General features: G+C 47.0%; 1 protein-coding gene across 3 annotated transcripts in view; it reads left to right on the top strand.

Annotated features, from left to right (window-relative positions):
• Positions 1 to 3,598: 3,598 nt before the first annotated feature.
• The window catches only part of SAMD12 (sterile alpha motif domain containing 12), a 344,026-nt gene continuing 327,938 nt past the window's right edge, over positions 3,599 to 19,686 (top strand). Inside the window, exon 1 of one of the 3 annotated variants that reach the window (XM_028533859.2) lies at positions 3,599 to 3,768. In XM_028533859.2, the coding sequence (XP_028389660.1) occupies positions 3,756 to 3,768 (13 nt within the window). In that variant the 5' untranslated portion in view covers positions 3,599 to 3,755. The remainder of the gene's footprint in view (positions 3,769 to 19,686) is intronic. The other 2 variants (XM_036031372.1, XM_036031374.1) reach the window with 2 other exon arrangements.

Here is a 19,686-nt window from a genome sequence, read left to right as displayed (position 1 = left end):
TGGAATGGAACTGTCCCTTTGCTTTGGCAAAAAAGGAGAAATCATAGATAACTAAAGAGTGGCTGATAAATGAGTGATTTATCATATTTAATTAAATCTAAGCATATGTTATGTTTTTAAAGTTTTCACTGGAGTAGAACACATACACACACAACTTCCACAAATCACACCTGCACAGCCCAGTAGATTTTCACAAACACTAGACACACGTGTAAACAGCGTGCAGCTCAAGGACCAGAACACCCCCAGCTGCCGTCTGGGGGGCTTCCTTCCCGTGGCTAATTATTCCCCACTGTGTCACCTCCTTCACACCAAGAGGAGCCACTATTCTGACTTCTAATAATATAGATTCATTTTTCCCCCTGGCTTTTGAACTTCATATAAATGGAACCACACAATAGGCACTTCTTTTTGCCTGGCTTTTTGTGTTCAGCAGCCTGCTCACAGCTGGTGGCAGGCGGCCTCTCGGATGACCCCCAGTGACCTCCACCTTCAGTTACTCACAGCCTTGTCTGATCATCTCCTCCTGAAAAACTCATCCACAGTAGAATACGGCAACATTCAGGGGATGGCAATTCCATCATTAAGTTACAAAGCATTGTGATTTCTGTCTGGCTAACTTGCGGGATCTGATGTAGCAGGCTGCCATGTTGGAGAGGCCCTTGTGGCCAAGTGTTAAGGACAATCTCTGCCCAACCCGAGCAAGGAACTGAGGCCCTCCATCCACGAGCAGTCTGTGAGGAACTGAAATCTTCCAAGAACCACATGAGCCTGGAAACTGATCCTTTCCCCGTGAACCTTCAGGTGACTTCTGCCCGGCCAACACCTTGGCTGTAGCCTGTAAAAGACCCCAAGGGAGAGGCCCCAGCTGAGGTGCACCCAACTTTCTACCCCACAGAAACTGAGATAATAGATGGGCCCTATTTTAAGCCACTAAATTTAAGGGCAATTTGTTATTGGCAATAGAGCATTGATGCATATAGTTCATCCATGTTGTTTTATTCATTCATCCTCATTATTTTTAATATGGTTTGAAAACCTTTTTTTCTATAAAGGGACAGGTAGAAAATATTTTAGGCTTTGCAGACCAAAAAGCAAAATTGAGGATATTATGTGGGTACTCCTTTATAATTTTCATGTGTCACAAAATATTTTTCTTCTTCAGATTTTTCCCAAACATGTAAAAATGGAAAAGCCATACTTTGTTTATAGCCACACAAAGATAAGCATGAGCTCTATTTGGCCCACGTGCCATAGGTTGCTGACCCCTGCAACAGAGGGTGGTTTGGCTATACTACAATTCATTTATCCAGTCAACTGCTGATGAACATTTGGGTTGTTTCCAGTCTGTAGCTGTTCAAATAGAGCAGCCATGAACATTCTCGTATGTGTCTTTTGGAAAAGATGTGCATGCATATATGCTCGATACACATCTAGGCGTGGAACTGCTGGATCACAAAATAAGCGTATTATTTGGCTTCATGTGCCAGATGGTTTTCTGTGGTGCTTGTATCACCTTGCACGGTATACATGAGTCCTTACTGCCCCACAATATTGCCAAGCGTTGGTATTTTCTTTTGGCCATTCTAGTAGAAAATGATTGTGTGTATGCTTCCCAGGAGATTCTAATATTTGTCCACAATTGAAACTCCCTGCTCAGAGCCTGTTTATCCTTCGTTAGGTTGACCCACAGAAAATGGCTCCACTCATAGAAATGTTAGAGACTAAAGACTAGCTGTTTTATATGGTTACACTACTATTTCCTTCACGTCTTACTTATATTTACATTAAAAATGAAACTCAAACTGGAATGCATATCAGTTGGGAAAGCGTTCCAAGACTTCAGCTGAAATAAATTTTTGTAATTAAAAATGGATTTTGGTGATTTTCACATTTTGGTACCCCCCAGATCCTTAAAAGCTTGAAAGCAAACCAGTGATTTTCGCCCTTGCTGCAGATTAGAATCACCTGTGGGTTTTTAAAACTTAAGCGCCCCTACCCAAACCCTCGAAAATCCTGGTTCTTTGAGACTACAGTGGGGCTTAGGAATGTGTCTCTGCAAAAGGCTGATGCACGGAGTTGAGAACTATGGGTGTTGCCTGTCAGCCCACGGCTTTCTCTCTCACTCATTCAGTCTGAGGACGTGAATGCTCTGGAGCTTTCATGCACTTGAGAGGGGAGACAAACACCTGGGTTTCAATTCCTTCCGTATTTCGGAATGCTTGGTTACGTATGTGGCTGGGAAATTTATTTTGCCCGTGACTATTGTGTACCACTGAACAGGTGTCTGTTTACCAAAGCTAGAAGCCTTGGGTTTGATTTGCACTGAGTTAAAGTATCCCCAGAGACCTTTAATGGATACACACAGGTCGTTTTCAAAGACCCAGACACAGCCATATTACCCAACAGGAGGACTAAGCTCATATGTTCTTGGTGGTTAAAAGAAAAGAATGGAAGGAAGGGAGGGAAGGGAGGAAGTAGGTGTGCTAGCACACACTGAGAAACAAAACTGTTTGTAAAAAATAAAAAAAATATATGGCCAAGATAGAAAAAGAAAATCTAAGTCATAATGGAAGAATCAGATCTTTGCACTTCCTTGGAGTTATTTTTTAAAAATCTTCCTGCAGTCCTGAGTCAGTTTTATTTCCAAGGCCATTCCCTTACTCTACCAGCCATAAATGCATCTGTATTTCCACCTGCAGAGGGGAAAAAGTTTGCTAACTTCATTTTTATCAGGACTAATCAGGAGTTACCCACTCTGGAATTCTACTGCCCTCCACGTGACACACTTTCTCCTATGTGTTCAAAGCACTCCCAGCGCCTGGCGTTAGGGCACAGGTTCAGCAGGTGAAAGGACATGAATTCCTAGGCGGTGTAGGCCATATCACAAACCACCGACACGTCCCAGGCCAGGCAAGCTGAAAGGTTTCCAAAAATCTCTGACGTCCTCAGGTGGAATCCTGGTTCCTAGGTTTTGCTCCCAGTAATCCCTTAGGGCGGATGCCTCTTTGGGATTTGTATGCCATAGTCCAATCCTGTGCGAAGTGTTAACCACCTGGACCACGTGAAGGACCAGCTTTAATACTTGCTGGGATTCACCCGAACCCCACACAGCCCAGGGCGCAGAGGAGCAAGTTTCAATAGCACCGTGTGCAGCGACTTTCTGGCCCAGGCGATTAACCATAGCCCCCTGGTGGCTCTGCCATCGTCACTAAATGGGTGGCCAAGGAGGCCAGAATACAAGCCCAGGAGATCACACCGAAAACCCCGCCGCCTCCTGCCTCCTACTCCAAGCCACTCCTGCCAGGTGCTTAACCCCTTCTAATTGAGGAGGAGATCTCAATCACCGGTCTCTAAGTGCGGAACGAATCCCATCTCAGGGCATCTTGGGAAATGTAGTCTCTGCCACCTCCTGGGGTTCCCCGGGTCCTCTCACAAAAACCCCTAGCAGGGATTGCTCTGCGTTGGCCGGCTGAAGCCAGAGCTGCAGTCTGAGTGTGGAGGGTAGAGCGAGCCCCGCGGGGCATTCGGGGTGTTTTCGAGGATCGGAGTGTAGAAAGGGAACTACACTTCCCAGCCGGCCCCGCGCGGAGCTGGGAGCCGGCAGCCTCTCTCTGCGTGACCGCGGCAGGTTGGTCTCGGAGCAGATGAGCGCAGAATATTGAGGCGAAAGCGCGAGGAGGGGGGGGATCGCGGGGGCAGAAGGAGTATCTCGGCCAAGAAAATTATGCATGCGTTAGGGAAGCTCTGAGAGAATGGCTGTGGAAGGTAAGGGACGCTTGGGCATTTTAAGCTCCCTCTTAACCCGCGCACCCCAATACACACATCCTCGGTGAATCTTGGGGAACGTGGGGAGGACAGGAATGGTGTTGGTGGCGAGCGGGCCCTTTCCTCTTACACCTCTTGGCGCTCACCTGAGCCACGTAAGGACGGTAGGCGCTTTATTCAGTTGCTTTGGAAGGACATGTAGGTGCGCAGGACTCTAGGCTTGGAGACCAAGCGTCCCTAATGTGAAACGACGTGCTGGAAAAGGGGAAAATGCGGAGAGACAGGCATGAGGTCTTAGCCCCGAGGGTCCTCTTTCGCTGCCCCCTCCCTCTGGGCTGGCTGGCCGGCTGGCTGGCTGGGTGACCAGCGGGGTGGCCAACGGGCTGGGGATACTGGCTTTGCCCCCGACACGTTGGAGACGACCCTGACCAGGTGCGTCATCGGGAAGTACGGACTGCGATTGGATCGAGGGCCCCTCGTCGTGTGCACCCGGCAAGAGCGGCAGCAGATATACCCCTGAGAGTGGAGGTGCTCCTACACCTGTCTCTCTTTATGCAACCCTCCCGGGATTCCAAAGTTTACAGAAACGGAATGAGATCAGCCAGGGATAAAAAGGACAACCAACCTATTCGATTTGGGTGAATTCATTTCTTTGAAAACCACCTGCCTCTTTCCTAGTATAATTCTGGCCTTTGGTTTTGCACTTTCGGCTCAACAATCCTGCCTCCTTTGAACTTCCTGGTTAAAATCAGGGACAGGCGGTGTGTGTGGGATCCCGAGTTTTCACTTCAGGTTCTCTTAGGTCAGACAGAACGCAAGCTTTCTTGTTGAGGGTAGTTTCATGGGGAAAATATGTGGACCAGATATGGTTGGGATGTCAAATTGGAGATCAGACTGATAAAATGAAATAACCAAGGGGCTAAAGGATGCCTGGTTCACCTCCAGAATTGTGGGTCATGAGTATGGCTCAGGTCATAGGGCAAGGGGCGGGGGGTGGGGAAAAGAGGGCATGCCTGCTAATTGCATCAGGCTCTGTGCCAAGGGGAAGTGAGCCTGTTCCTTGTAGGCTGCAGGCAAGAAGAACCACAAGGACTTGCTTACTTTCCTCTTCCCTCCCTGCCCCAGGTGAGAAAACTTCAGCTAATTTGACTTTCGTTTTATCATTAACCCCACAAAGCAACCAGCCAGCTCCTGCGCTCAGCTTTCAAGAATGCAGGGAACTGCTGCCTGCGGGCTATCTCAGGTGCAGACATGCCCCGCTGGCCGCTGCTAGTTGTCTGTCCATCAGCATCTAATGTATTTATTTATATGCCTGGTTATTTAATGCTATACAGCATCTATGCCTTTGAACAGGACAGACACATAGCCCAAGACTTCTCTAAGTTTCCTGTGCAAATTTAATAATAGGGTAGGAATCTGGCTATTTTCATCTTACAGTTGATGGTGAGATAAGACTTCAGATTTTTAAAAAAAAGACAAAGTTCATCGTGAGCTTGAGGCCAAGGGTAAATTGATGGATGGACACCCCCTCTACCTCACTCATCAGATGACTCTTATCTTCCCCACTTCTCTGTGCCCCCAATGAGGGGCACTCCCACTGCTTGCCAGCCTGCTGTGTACTTGGAAAGAATTCCTGTGTACTGGAAGAAGTATAGAATTAGTCATATTTCTCGTCTGATGGGTTATGATACCTTACGAAAACAAGGGTTTTAGAAGGACTTACACATGGGCCATGGAGAACTTACACGGAAAATAAATTGAGTGAATCATTTGGTTTGATAACCTGCTTGTGTAGTAAACAGGAGATCCTGAGTTTGAATCACAGTGGGGTCTCCACTTAAAGAATGAAGGAAATATTGTAGTCTGAACTTCGCCTGCAGATACGATTCCTCTCTCTGGTCTTTGAAAAGGCAGTTCTCTCTGCCTGGATTGGGCCTGCCTGGCTACTCTCATTTGTTCTTTGCAGGCTCAGGGGAAACTTCCCTTCCCCTGGGAACCTTTCCCAGCCCTTCCTTCCGTCTGCCTCCCTGGCACTCCGTCCTGTCTATGGGAGGTGCCTTCTGCACTGAGCATCCCTGTCTAGCACCTGTGCTTCCATCCGGCCTCTTACCATGCTTAACCTCTCTCTCACGACACTATATGCCTGCGACCCCTTGGGGGTTGGAACCGTGCACCCTTTGACTTTACATTCCCATCACAGTATCTGACCTGTAATAGGTACTCAATCAATGCTCTTGGAATGCATGGGAAATACATTCAGGGAGCTTTTGTAGCTGACTCCATAGAGCGTGGGACTTTCTTGGGCGTCCCAATGCCATAAAATGATGGACTTTGGAGAGACATGAAGGTAGGGGGGCACTTTTCAAGGATGTGCCCCTCTCGTCAGTCTTTTGTCTTGGTACTCGAAGAACCTTTTGGGCCAGTCATTCTCAATCTGAGGGGCCATTGTCCTCCTGAGGTATGTTTGGGACGTGTAGGGACTACTGCTGGCGTCTGCTGCCGGTATTTTGTGCTCAGGAGCCAGGGATGTTGACTGTCCTTCAGTGCCTGGTCATCCTGTACATCATTCCCAGCCCGAGACCGAGCTCACGGAGAAGCACTGATTCAGAGAATAAGGAATTTTGCCAGAGGAACTGGAAGAGGAAATATATGTTACTTAACATCTGAACTGTAATTTCTGTATCTGGAATAAAATGGGTACGTTAGTATTTACTTTCCAGAAAAGTTGTGGGGATCGAGTCAAGGAAGAGGCTTATGCAGGGGTGCCTGGGACATAGATCCTCAGTAAATGGCATCTGTACTCCTTTCCATCCTTTGGGAAAAAAAAACTATGTGGCACGTGTTTTGTATCCTCAATCGTCACTTAATTCACACCAGTCTTTCTAATTAGTGACACATTAGGAGGTTTTCGTGATGTGAGGAGGTTTCTGTGAGGTTTTCGGAGGTTTAAAACCTGTGTTTTAAAGTAAGCTTGAACTTGCAAAAGTGTTAAGAACAAGGAGGGAGTTCATTCATTTTGCTGAACGTGTAGCCTTGAGTTGAAGATGAAAAAGAGGCGCCCCTTGTTTATGGTTTTGTGGCTGTTCTGATTGGTGTTTTCTTCTTTGACTTGAATGCCAGCATCCTAACTCTGTTCCCAGGCCTGACCGGTGCTTTCAGCTGCTGGGCAGCTGGGCTCCCAGAGCTGTGCTTTCCAGCCATGGAACACCTGATGGTCTGCATTCCCACTGGGATTGTGCTGGCATCCATTGTCTATTTTAAAAACAACAACACTGTATTGTAATAAATTACCCCAGCTAGCTGGAGAACTAGGAGCACTGGAGAGGAGGTACCTGCAGAAACCGCAGGGTAGCCCGCTCTCCTTGATAGACTGTGTAGACCGTTGTGCTCACTGGGGCACTGTGTGGTGACAGAAGAGGGTGGCAGGGTTATACAGGGAGAGAGAAGAAGTGGGCTCATCAGGGACCGTGTTGTAGTCACCTCTTTGCGCCAACATTGGTGACTGGCGGTTGGAGAATCGCGGTTATAGTTTCACGAATGAAGTATAAATGCCCCGAAGCCAGAGAAGGGTTTTCCAAGGCCCTGCCCCCAGTTCATCTCCTCGCTTCATCCACAGAGCTACGTAAGGAAAGTGGAGCGCGTGGACCTTGTACACAGTGTTTCTCTTCCAGATCTAATAGACTAGCCCCCCTTACGTGGCAGAAAAGTGGTTTCCAAGATTCAGCATCCCCCCACCCAACCAAGATTTCAGCCGTCATTTAGACTGAAATGTGCTCTGGATGACAACGGTGTTAGGGAATCTGAATTTCCCATCAGAAGGGAACAAATTGGCTTATCAAATGGTCTCTCGTGAGTCATTCAGTGCTCGGGTTCTCTGGTTTTTCTCCTGTAAAAGAGTGAGAAAACTGCCCGTCACCAAAATATCGTGAGGATAAGTAGTAACAGTGGCTGGGGAAGAGGGCAGATGAGATAGACACTTGTCGCAAAGAGAAGCAATTGGAAATGATGCTGTGTATGTACCCTGCTTGAATTCAGAACTGAGTCACAGGGAGTCACAATAGCAGATAAGAACGTCATCTTTATGACCAGGCCACAGGAGTTATTTTTTTTGAGCTTCGAGTAGAGAGATAAAGTGGACTTCCTAATATTGCACCCCGGCAGTAAAACAACCCTCCCAGATGTGCCACGCTGTAACGCTGACAGCTGGGGGGACAGAGAGGAGGACCCTAAGGGGAAGGAGGAAGGCCTGAGTCACCTGGGCTTTGTTCCTTTTCATAGACTGGCATGTGAATCATTGTCTTTTCCTCTTCTGAGAAAAGCCCCGTGAGGGAGTGGAGAGACCAGAAGTGTCATTTTCATGGACCCGCCCCCCTCTTATGACGCTGGAAGCAAGGAGGAAGGTGGCAGTCTTGCTGCTGGCATGCCTGCTTTTTTCTAGCTACATTTCCCCGTTGAGAACACCATTCGTATGCATCTCTTCTGCTTGGTGGTGCTCCCTGAGGGCAAGCACTGTGTCTCAGGCCCAGCCCATGGCACACCCTGCATGAGGCTTATCAGATGAATGAATAAGTGGGTAGGATCACGGAGGCTTCTGATTTCCACGCAGCCCCCTCGTACCCCTAAGCGACACTCCCAACCACGTTCATCTACAGAGCCCATGTAAAAGCAATGGGACTGCCGGTGAGTTTCCCTACCAGGGCCTTTATCTGTGCGGTGTCATGATGTTAGTGTCCAACTAATAGCTGCCCCATGTCCCTTATCACCCAGGGTCCTTTTCCTTCTCCCTTTCTAATATTTTTGTTCCTTAGCCCAGGTGATCAGACCCTCCTGCACCAGCAGATTCTATTAGTCATTCTTTTAGGACAGGAGAGTGCTGAACAGGAGCCCATCCCTAAAGATTCCTGCCTAGTGACTGAGACGTGCGGCCTCAGACCTGCTGTGGCAGTGGTTCCTGCCACTCCCCTCTTTTCCTCCCGAGGTCACAGCCAGTTCAGGCGTTCCAGTCTCGTCCTACTGTTGGCCCAGCCCTTACTCTTTCCCTTCAGCCCACCCTTTCTTTCTCGTCCGCCTTGCCTTACTCATACTCAGGAAGGAAAAAGGGCTGGTGCTAATGAGGGGAGGTTGTGTAGAAGCTTCACCGGTGTAGCTGTGACCTGGAAAGCTGAGTCACAGTGGGTGCTGTGGCGACCTGTTGCAGGAGGGGCAGCCAGCGATCTGAAGCTGGTACTTGAACTTGAGGGAGTGTCAGGTGTGCATGTAATTAATCAGGAGAAGGGAGGGGCAATTGCAAAGACTCTTCCACTGGCCTCCAGGCAGATTTTGCATTTTCCGTTGATAAGCAGGGAACACTGTCTGTGCTCCTGGCCCGGTGGCTCAGCGGGTTGGAGTGACATCCCATACACCAAAACCCTGCGGGTTTGATTTCCGATCGGGGTACATATAGAAGCCAGCTGATAGATGTTTCTCTCTCTCCCCCCTTCCTCTCTCTCTAACAGCAATAAACATATCCTCAGATGAGGATTTAAAAAACAAGAGTGCTTCCTGTGTGCAGGAAGCTCCAGTAGATTTGGGGCAGCTCGCTCTGCTCCCCCCACCCCTTTGGTGAAGGAGACGGAGAACCAGATTAGGCTGAATGATATAAGTGCTAAATAAAAGTCCAAGTGACATAACGTGGGAGGTCTGAGAACAAATGGGGCATTGAGTTCTGAGCTGGATGAGGAAAGCCTAACCAAGGGAGAAGCATTCGAGTGAGCTTTGAGTGGGATATCGATGGATGGGGAGTGGGGAAAGAGCATGAAACGGAGTGGCGTACGTAGAATATGTTCTACCTAATGGATTTTCCCTGCACGTCCCAGTGTTGTGGCTGTGTAGCCCTTTGTGGGCAGGGGAGTGAGCGAGGATGCTCCTAAGTCACGTCTGGTGCGTTCCTCTTCCCACAGGCTCTATGATCTGCTGGGCCAAGCCTGCAGCCCTCCCTGCAGCCCAGCTGGATCTTGCATAGAGTCCTTCTGCGACCACAGGAGCAAGCAAGGAAGCTCCTCGCCTGTAACTCAGGTGGATTCCTCCCCAGTCCTCTGAAGGGGAATGTAGCAGCTTCTCCAGCTCTGAGCTGGCTCATGAGAGCACACTTGGCTATATTTAGTCCGAGTTTTGTAAAGTGTGGGTGCAAGAAGCTGCTTGGACAGCTCCATTCCCGCAGTGAAGAGCATGAAGGGGCGGCAGCTGTCTGGTGACAGGGGCGGCCGCCTCTCTGCCTTACGCAGCCTTTTTCCAAGGGCACTGGGGCCAGGAGGAGCCAGCTGGCAAGTTCGGTTCCTTTGCTCCTCGGCTGCCCTTGCTTCTGCAGAAGGTGTTCGGTGGTGTTCTGCCCAGCAAATCCCAAGTCTTCAGTGACTTGGCAGGTGCTTGTGGGTTGGCCATGGGGTGTGAGCCTCAGAGCTGCAGCTGATTTGGAGAGCGGGGGCACAGAATGGGCTCCGGCCGGCTCAAGCTGCACTTTGGGGGCGCCGATGCACGCATACCACTCACAGTGCTGTCTTTAAACTTACAGCTCTGCAGCCAGACTGGGTGCGGGGCCCAGCTCTGCCGAGCACCTGCTGTGTGGGCCTGGCAGTCCACCGAACAGCTCAGAGACTCCTTTGCTCATCTGTCAAATGGGCATATTAATAGTAATACTCCCAGGCATGTCGAGAGGGTTATATTCGTGTCAATAAAGCTCTTAGGACCCATTCTATCCTGGCAGCTGCTCAGTAAACATTCAGTAAATGTCAGACGAGATGATGGGGATGATGCTGTCTGTCTCTTCTTCCTGCCACACATTCGAAAGTGTCCAAGTCATTTTCGTGGTGCTCTGGTGATGCAGCGTCTGGTGTAATGGGAGATGCTTAGTGAAGGAATGCACGTTCTCAGAGTTGGGATAAAACTGGCCTCCTCACTTTTAAATGTGTTACTTGATTTGTTAACTGTCTGATTCCTGCAGTTATGAGGTAATAGGGGAAACTAAAAGTGATTATAACATGAGTGTGTTCATGAAGGACTCGTCACTTAGATAATTCTTACCCTCCAAAAATTTATCTACCCCCTGATTCCCACACTTTTGTAGGTCGGGCCCTCTCTGATTGGTGTGATAATCACCCAGCCATATGATAGAGTGTGTATGTGGATTGATTGCATAGAGCAATTCTAGGTCTTTCAAAAGAGGAAAATTTTCATGGACCCCATGAAAATGGCATTGGAAAACTGATGGAATCATACAGCTGTGACTCAATTAAGGTCTGGCAGTGTTAGGCCAGAAAACCATTAAAGAAGAGAAAATTGGCACAAGATGCTGACTTGATAGGCACCCAAGAAAAAATATTAATACCATCTGAGGATTAGAAAAGGTCTTTGGTGAAAATCGATGCCCTGAAACATTTTGGGGAATGTAATCTGTATAAATGGGCTATGAAAAGTCAAGCACGAAATGACGAGTGTTTTGTCTTGCTAACATAAAAAATCTTGTTGCAGAAGTTACATAATTAATAAAAAATGGGGTTTTGTTAAGAATGAACACATGTACAATGATACAGATTTGGTCTAATAGGAGATAATATAAACTGAGTTTCTCTTTTCAAGATGAAGTATCATTCCATCTATTTTACTATTAATTTTGAAATTTGCATCCCTATTCAAATACTCTCTATTCTCTGTTAGTATTTTTTTAAATTTTATTTTAATCATTGTTCAAGTACAGGTTTCTCCCTTTTCCTCCCAATCCGGCCCACCCTCCCAACCCTCACCACTCCCCTCCCATTACCACCCCCCCCAGTTTTTGTCCATGTGTCCTTTAAATTTGTTCCCGTAAACCCTTCCCATTCTCCCCTGAAATTCCCTCTTCTCTCCCCTCTGGTCACTGTCAGCCTGTCCTCTATTTCAGTGTCTTGGTTATATTTTGCTTGTTTCTTTGTTTTGTTGTGTAGGTTCCTGTTAAAGGTGAGATCATATAGTATTTTTTTAAATTTTAATTTGGGTATTTAGGTATCCTTTACATACCATAAAATCCACCATTTGTGGTTGCATTTTGACAAACATGTACAATAATTCTGTCTTGTAACCACCACCACAATCAAGCTCCATTCCTACACCCCCAAAAAGTTCCCTGGTGCCCCTCCCCGTCCCCACGGTCCCTGACAACCACTGCTTTCAACTCTGTCCCTGTCCTTGTGCCTTTTCCGGAATGTCACATAGATGATATCACACACTACATTGCTGCTGGAGGCTGGCTCCTTTCACACAGTGTAATGTGTTTAGGATTCATCTGCCTTGTTGCGTGTATCAGGAGCTGAGTCCTCTTAATGACTAGGTTTTACTGCATCAAAGGGATGTGCCCCAGTTTGTCCGTTCACCAAGTACAGTTGATTGTTTCCAGTTCCTGGTGATTATGAATAAACCACTCTGAACTGTTACCTACAGGTTTGTGTGTGAACATAAGTTTGTTTCTCTTGTCTAAATAGCTAGGAGTGGGATTTTTGGGTCATATAAATAGTATGCCTTTAACTTTTTAAGAAACAGCCAGCCAGTCTCCCGGAGTTTCTCACATGTGCGTCACATGTGCCTCCATCGGTTTGGATCTTTTTCTCTGTGCCTATCTTCTGATGACAGCGAGGACCTCACGAGAATGAGAGAAGTGCATTCATGGGGACCAGGCAGGCAGATGGGTGAGGGGAAAAGGAAACATTTTTTCCAGGAGTGGGTTATTGGAGCTGCATTTTAGAAGAGCTGTGTAGCTGCAGCAAACATACACATACCAGTGTCCAGGTCAGGGCTTGAAGATAAGCTGGAAACGCCACTGGTTTTGCCTCCAGAAGAAAGCTGTTATGTTCCCTTCCATAATTTAAAAACAAACAAACAAACAAACAAACACACACCAGAATTTGCCATCAACTTCTGGATATTGAATTATTTTATTTTTATTTTACTTGGTGGTGGTGGCGGGGTCGGTGGGGGAGGCTTACCTGTCCCTGAGCGGAAAGGTCTTGCCTGCCTAGGGCAGTGAGGGACTTCATTTTGCAAAGCCTAAGAAAAGGTTACTTGATTCCATTTCCTGCATGATTTAAATTTTGAGGATGACAGGGGCCAGGTTTGTTTTCTGCCCAGTGTGATTCTGACTTGGAATTTGGTGTTTCATCGGCTGTCCTTGGAAACAGTGGGGGAAGTGCTTAGTTCGCCTGCAAGACCCCATTTTCATCAGCCACACATCGGACATAGGGCCTGACATCAGATTCTGCAATTGTGTCCAAATGCAAAGGGACAGACAGAGGTATAATTTGGGTGCAAACACACTTAAGATTTCCAGGATTTCCCACTGGTCTATGGAACCATGGGGTGGAATATTTGTGGAATTGCTACAGAATCCCTAGATCCATGGTTGCCTAACTGTGTCCTGTTTAGGTTGTAAAATGTGAGTCCAGGGTTCCCTGCCTCCCCGCCCTGAGAAGGGGCCTGTGCATTGCATGGAGGTAAAAATAGGATGTCATTAACCAGGTTGCAGTAGATGTACTTTCCATTTGATTTTGTGTGGGGTTTCTTGTCGCCCCCTTGATGACCAGTGGTTTGTAGGCAGAGGAGAGAGCAGCCAGCAGCCCAGAAGCGGACACACAGCTCCCAGCCCTGGCTGAGTCATCGTCCTGCGCTCCCCTTCCGTCTGCGAGTAGCGTCAGGGGTGTGTCGGGACTTTCTGATGCCCAAACTCTCGCTTTCGGTTTCTTTTCTGCTCTCTGGGAACACTTAGCCTTTTCTACGTGGCTGTCGTTTAATGAACTGTAGGATTGACATTTGGTGTTAAAGTCATCTAGGAAACGTACGTGGCTACGGCGTTTACTTCCTGCAGCTCTGAAGTGGAGTATTCTTCACTTCACCTTCGCAAATATTTACTGAGACCCTAGCGTGTGCCAGGCTCCAGCACAGTTAGATTTACAGCTTTATAGGGCGGTGGGTCAGCCGGGGAAAAGCAGGTGCGGAGACAGACCTGCTTGGGTCATATTTCCGCAACGGTGAGATTCTGCCTGGGCCCTTCATCACATCCACATTCCTGCTCCTTTCCCGTGGGTGGTTTTTGTTTTATTTCTTTTAAATCAAACAGGTGTCCTTAGTCAATTCTTTTTTTTTCCCTTCCGGGTTGCCACAAACCTTTAATTTATAAGAAGTATATCTGTGAGGCTCCGTAGAACCAAGTGCGATGAAACGAGGTGTGCCTGTACTTCTGTACGACCTTAGTCATCCCTCGAAAATATCTTGGGGCCGGGTTCTTAATCCAAGATGACAAGAGGAGACTTAAGTTTTCGCAGGATTCTTGACCCCCCCTACAAGGTGTATGCACGCCTTGTTTATGGGCCTCTGTGTATTTTCTGGGGGGGAAAGGCCTGGGGCTTTCCTTCTGTGCTCACAGGGGCAAAGGATGAATGAGATCAATTCCGTGGGAACGTGCACTTGGCTTCTGTGTTGTCCGCCGCCACTCCAGAGCCCACAGCCCTCCCAGGAACAAGGAAGGCACTCAACTCTTTGTTGTATAGGCAGGAGAGCTAATGTTATTTTGTGCCTCCTCTCAGCCAGATTCTTGATGTCCACTTTCTGAACACTAGCTTTCATAAGGCAGTGGATAGGTGGTTTTTCCCACCCAAGCATTGGAAGACTTTAGGTCCAGAGAAGGTAAGAAATTCCCTCAAGGTCACACAGCTCACTGGTGGTGGATCCGGGCTGTGCCGCCAGCTCCCTGGTATTCCAGGGCCTGTGCTCTCGCACTGGCACGTGTTGCTTTCTGGTGTGGGTTTTGTTCCAGTTTGGTAGTTTGGTCCTGGTTTCCTTTGCCTTTTGGAAATGTTGGTGGTTTATGAAAAACAATGTAATAAAGCATTGCTTATTTGGGCTCTTCAGTAGGGAAGATTCTTTTAGGTTTGGGGATCAAACCTCTCCTAAGGTGTTTGTCTCAGTGTTGGCTCTCTACAGTTTTGTCAGCAGCCCCAGGTCTTTGGGGTTTTGTCATTGAGGTTGTGCCATGCTGCCTTCCAAGTTCACGGCGTGCCCAGCACCCGTGAACATGCCTGCCTACATATTTATTTGGATAATAAATACTTCTTGTGCGCCCGCGGTCAGATAACCACTGTGGACAGCACTGAGCAGGGTAAAGGGATCTGAGGTTCTGAACCTTCCTCTCACCGGCTTTCAGTCAAGTCAGATGCAAGGCTTGGGTTGCCAATGCATCCCAGTAACAAAGCTATGGACTTGGGCGGGGTGGGCTGTGTCGGGGCTTGATGCAATAGGAGGAAAGGAAAGAACAGAGGTATAGATGGGAGAAACACCTCATAGGGCAGAGAACGGCAGGGTGTGGGGCGGTTTCTCCACGGGGTGGCAGAGGCAGACACAGAACTGGACCCAGCTCTGCAGGAGCTGTCTACCGCCAACGGGTCATGTCCAAACTCCTTCGCAGTCAGGGCTCCTCCCCGCGTGCCACTGCCTTCCTGCTTCACGCAGATTTCCACCCCTTCCACTCAGGAATCTGCCCCGGTTGTTGGGGAGCCCAGGGCCAGCTGTTTTCTGGGCTCTCCCTGTGCCTCGAATCCCTTCTGCCTCTGCGCTGCTCTTCCCCCTGGGAAGGCCTTTCTCCCGCAGGCTCACATGTTGCTCCTCTTGCACGAGTCTAAAGCGAGAGACCAGGCGGGCGAGAGAGAGAGCTCCTGTGTGGGAAGAGCGTGACTTCCAGGCAACTGCAGTGTTTCAGGGATGGGTTGAGGGAGCTGAAGCAGGTCATAGGGAAACCATGTCGGAAGGGAGTGTGTCCGCATTGCCTGAAGCCCAGCTGGCAGAGTGTGTGCTGGGTAATGCCCATGCGTTTGGCACGTGGTAAACTGGGAAGCGAATCCATATCCCGGTCATTCAAAGATTGCATGGGTGAGGAGGAAGTTACTCTTGATGTGAAATGTATAGAGATGGAAAGAAGTGGAAGGAAGGGAGTAATCGTTATAGGAAGAGAGATATCAAGGTCAAGGGAGTTGTACACATGGTGAGAAGTTGGAAGAAGGAGGACAAAGGGCCTTACCTGGATGAAACAAGTTCAAAGAAGCTTTTTTTTAAGCTACAAAATAGATAAGAGTGTTTATAGACTGTGTGAACTGACCCACTAGAGGGGGAGGTTTTGTTTAGATGTATTGTCTCTTGGAGAAGGTGGTGTTCTTTTTGGAAGGGGCGGGTGGTGCAGATAAGGAGTGTTGTTAACTGTAAAATAAATACATCACTAAAATATTGATACCTCTAGTGTGTGGTAGGCACTGTTCTTCCTGCTTCTCATCTATTGACTTAACCCTCACATAAACTCTACGAGGTAGACACCGTTATTATCCCTTATAAGTACCCAAGGGGGCCTAATGAGGTTAGTAACTTGGCCGTGGTCGCTCAGCAAGTAAGTGGCAGAGCTGACATTTGATAAACATAAAAGATGTTCATCCAATTTCCTAGTTAGGACACTTTGGGGAAATCCTGGGTTAAGACATCATCTTCAGAGTTTTCTTTAAAAATGAGATTATTAAATGATGACCTACTAATATACTGTTATAGCAATGATATCTTAAATTTTTTTTTCTTCAAGATGACCTAGGAAAACATGTGGGTCACTGACAGTTTCTTGTGTATCCTGTAATAATTCAAGCAAAATGAGACAGGGATGAAATAGGAAGACTTCTCACTTTCAAATGTTGAGGGAGGGTGTAGTTTTCGGAACATGAGTTGTTTTCTGGAGAGGCTAGGCCTTGGTGGGTGCTTGGGCGTGGAGCAGGGGTTGGGTGCACAGGCCAGTCAGCAGGTGCCATGAGGGAACACTGGCCCTACAGCCTGGGTTTGGGGTTCCAGGAAAACAGCAGCAAGTAGTGGGGGCGATATCAGAAAGGGAAGGATGCTGAGCACAGACTCGGCCCATTTTACCTTTTTGCTGAGACAAGAACATAAGCTCCAATTTCTTTTCCTATCTCCTGCCTCTTCCTGTTTTTAAAAGCCTTAAGACTTAGGTTTCCAGGGTGCTGAGGCCATTGTCCCCGATTCTAATGGTGATGATGAATTGTCTATTGCTTGCTGAGTGTCTCTCTACAACCCCATGAAGCTCCAGCCTCCCCGCTGACCTGCTTTGCTTGGCCAGGGTTTCTTAATTGAAACTCCATAGCCTGGTAGCTTTGGCACTGCGTGTTTTCTGGGGCTCACCCCAAGGCCATGGCCACTGTAACCATACCACCCTGGCTTTGCACAGCACTCGTGCTTTCCAAAGTGCAGTTTCTGGTTGGCTCCACAGCGGATCCATTGGCAGCTGGAACAGGGACTCTTATTCCTGTTTCACAAATGAGGATGTGAAGGCTCCTTTGCCCAAGGTCACACAACTCATTAGTGGCAGAGCTCAGATTTAGAACTTGGTGTCTTGAGTCTTTTTATTACAGCTTCTCCCATGGCTGCTGTGAGAGGGGAGGAAGGCACCGTGCCTACTTTGAAGGGGTTTGTAAATGGAATGTTCTAAATGGGATCAAGAATTTTTCTTAAATCACAGATGAAGGCAGCCAGCGTGGGCCTGTGGTCATGTAGTTCTCCAGCGGTGCTTAATCCTTGGCTCAGGTGATGAGAGATTAAGTTCCCCTTCTTTTCTTCCCCCAGTATTTGTTTTGATTCTCCATAATTCTATCTTCCAAGTAGCTATATTAAAGTAATATTTAGAAACATATTTCCTGCATCTAAAAATCCTTCATATTCACTATAGCAAGAAAAAAATTGAATACCAATAAGAAATGAATAACAATAGCTATCATTTATTAGGCCCTGACTGATAACAACAGCCAGTAGGCCCTCGTACGGCTCTGCTGGTTGATGGCAATGAGTGTTCTGATGGGTGGGGTTTCGGCCATATTGGTAATTGTTTGTTTCGAATATTCTGCCTCTTCACAATAAGCCCATGAAATGCTTATTAATATTCTCTCCCTTTCCTACATGAAAAAATTAAGGCTGAGATAAATTTCCCCAAGGTCACCAGCGGTAAATGGTGGAGTAAGAATTCAAGCCCAAGTTCAGATGACTTCCGTGTCCACTCTGTTGCCGTGAAACAAGGGGCCACGCTGACACACCCTGCGGAGAGCCCCAGAGAGAGTTCCCGTTTCCTGCATAACTGACGCACCTTACCTGCGGTAACCTAAGTCATTCTAGCACATCTGAAGAAGTGTTTAGCTGTTGATGAACTATTCATGCATTTCATTATTTCTCCCTTTTTTCCTAACTGTGTATAAGCATAACGATCAGTCTCCTTCTTAGAAACAGATGCCCAGTTCATGAGGGCAGTGATAGGAGCTCTTGAAAGGACAATAAAGAACTCTGTCCAAGTTTCAGAAGATGCCCCATGAGTTCTGTCCCTGTAGCTTGCTGACGGCCATTGCTGCTATCAGCGTCCCAGCGTCCCAGCGTCCCACACTTACCCTTTGTGACGAAGGGCATTTCTGCGAGATGGGGTGCGAGGTCTGTGCAGGATGAGGGCAGGGTCCCAGCTGATTGTAAACCTCATACGAGTGGTGACACATTTCTTACGCTCCAGCCACCTTCCTTACGGCTTCCCAATCATTCCCACACACTCCTTTTATGGGACTATTGCCCTGCCACTGTATTCTGGTTTTCACTATATTGTTCTAACAAGGTTTTCCGCCTGTCCTTTTCGTTTCGTGCTCATTTTGGTCTCCCAGTCTAGCTGGTCCTTCCCTGATGCCTCATCCATCTTTCCTTTTTCTTCTTACAGTGTGTTCAGCCATTTTTATTCTTAATGTAAGAAACCTTTGATTAAGTAATCATTCAGAATCCCTGCGGTTCTTTTCCTCAGCCACTTTGTAGCCATGTCCTCTTAGTGTTAAATATTTTGAAATTAGGTGATGAAACTTACCCAATATTTTATATACAAGGATAGGCAGAGAGATAAATATTTCTACTGTATGCCAAGGATTGTGGCTTTATAAATATTTTCTCAAATGCCTACTAGAGTTGTACTTATTCATGTTTGTGCATGAGGTTTTGGGTAAGTAACTTGTCTGAGAACATTCAGTGAAACAAATCGGGAGTGAAGCCCGTGTATGTATGTATTGTTTAGATAAAATCATCATAAGAGTGTCTAAATTCTTTGAGAATCTACTATATCACAGGAAGTATGATACGTACTTCATAAACTTAAAATTTAGATTATATTTTTATTAAAATTATATGTGAACATAATTTTATAATTAATCATTAACATCTTTAAAAATTGCTTAATGATATTTTACTGTTCTTTGCTTAGTGTCCCATCAACTTGTCACCTATTTCAACAAAACGTGTCACAGTTAAGTCTCCTCCCAATAATTCACCCATTAGGTAGTCTGTGAATTCCTCGTCACTGAAGAACTGTTTCTGAAAGGATTCTGGCTTGTTTCAAACGGGTCTAGTTGTCCTCTACACTCACTTGTGTTTAGGTTTTCTTCCACCGCTGTCCTCGGGGTGCCCGTCTCGGTGGCAGATCCCCCCTTCCAGGACCCTGGGTAACCCTCTTACTTTCCTTTAACCTTGGTTTTGACGGAACTCATCCTCCTGAGAAAAGGTGTGTGGGAGGCATACTTTTGAGAACTTGCATATCTGAAAATGTATATATTCTACCCTTGTACTGAATTGATAACTCGATTAGATTTTTAGAAGTTGAAGGTCATCTTTCCTCACAATGGCGAAGCCTCTACCATGTCTGAGTTTCTAGTCTTGTTTTTGGGAAATCTGAAGCCTTCTGGTTCTTGATCATTTGCATGAAATATACATGTTCTAAAAAATTGTTTAATCTTCTTTCTGTCCCTAGTATTGAGATATGTAATGAGACTGTGTTTTGGTGTGAGCCCATTTTATCTATTGTAT

This window comes from Phyllostomus discolor, chromosome 7, assembly GCF_004126475.2.
Source record: "Phyllostomus discolor isolate MPI-MPIP mPhyDis1 chromosome 7, mPhyDis1.pri.v3, whole genome shotgun sequence".
NCBI classification, from domain to species: Eukaryota; Metazoa; Chordata; class Mammalia; order Chiroptera; family Phyllostomidae; genus Phyllostomus; species Phyllostomus discolor.
The sequence above is the reverse complement of the archived record's forward strand: the minus strand, read 5'-3'. Positions and strand labels throughout refer to the sequence as shown.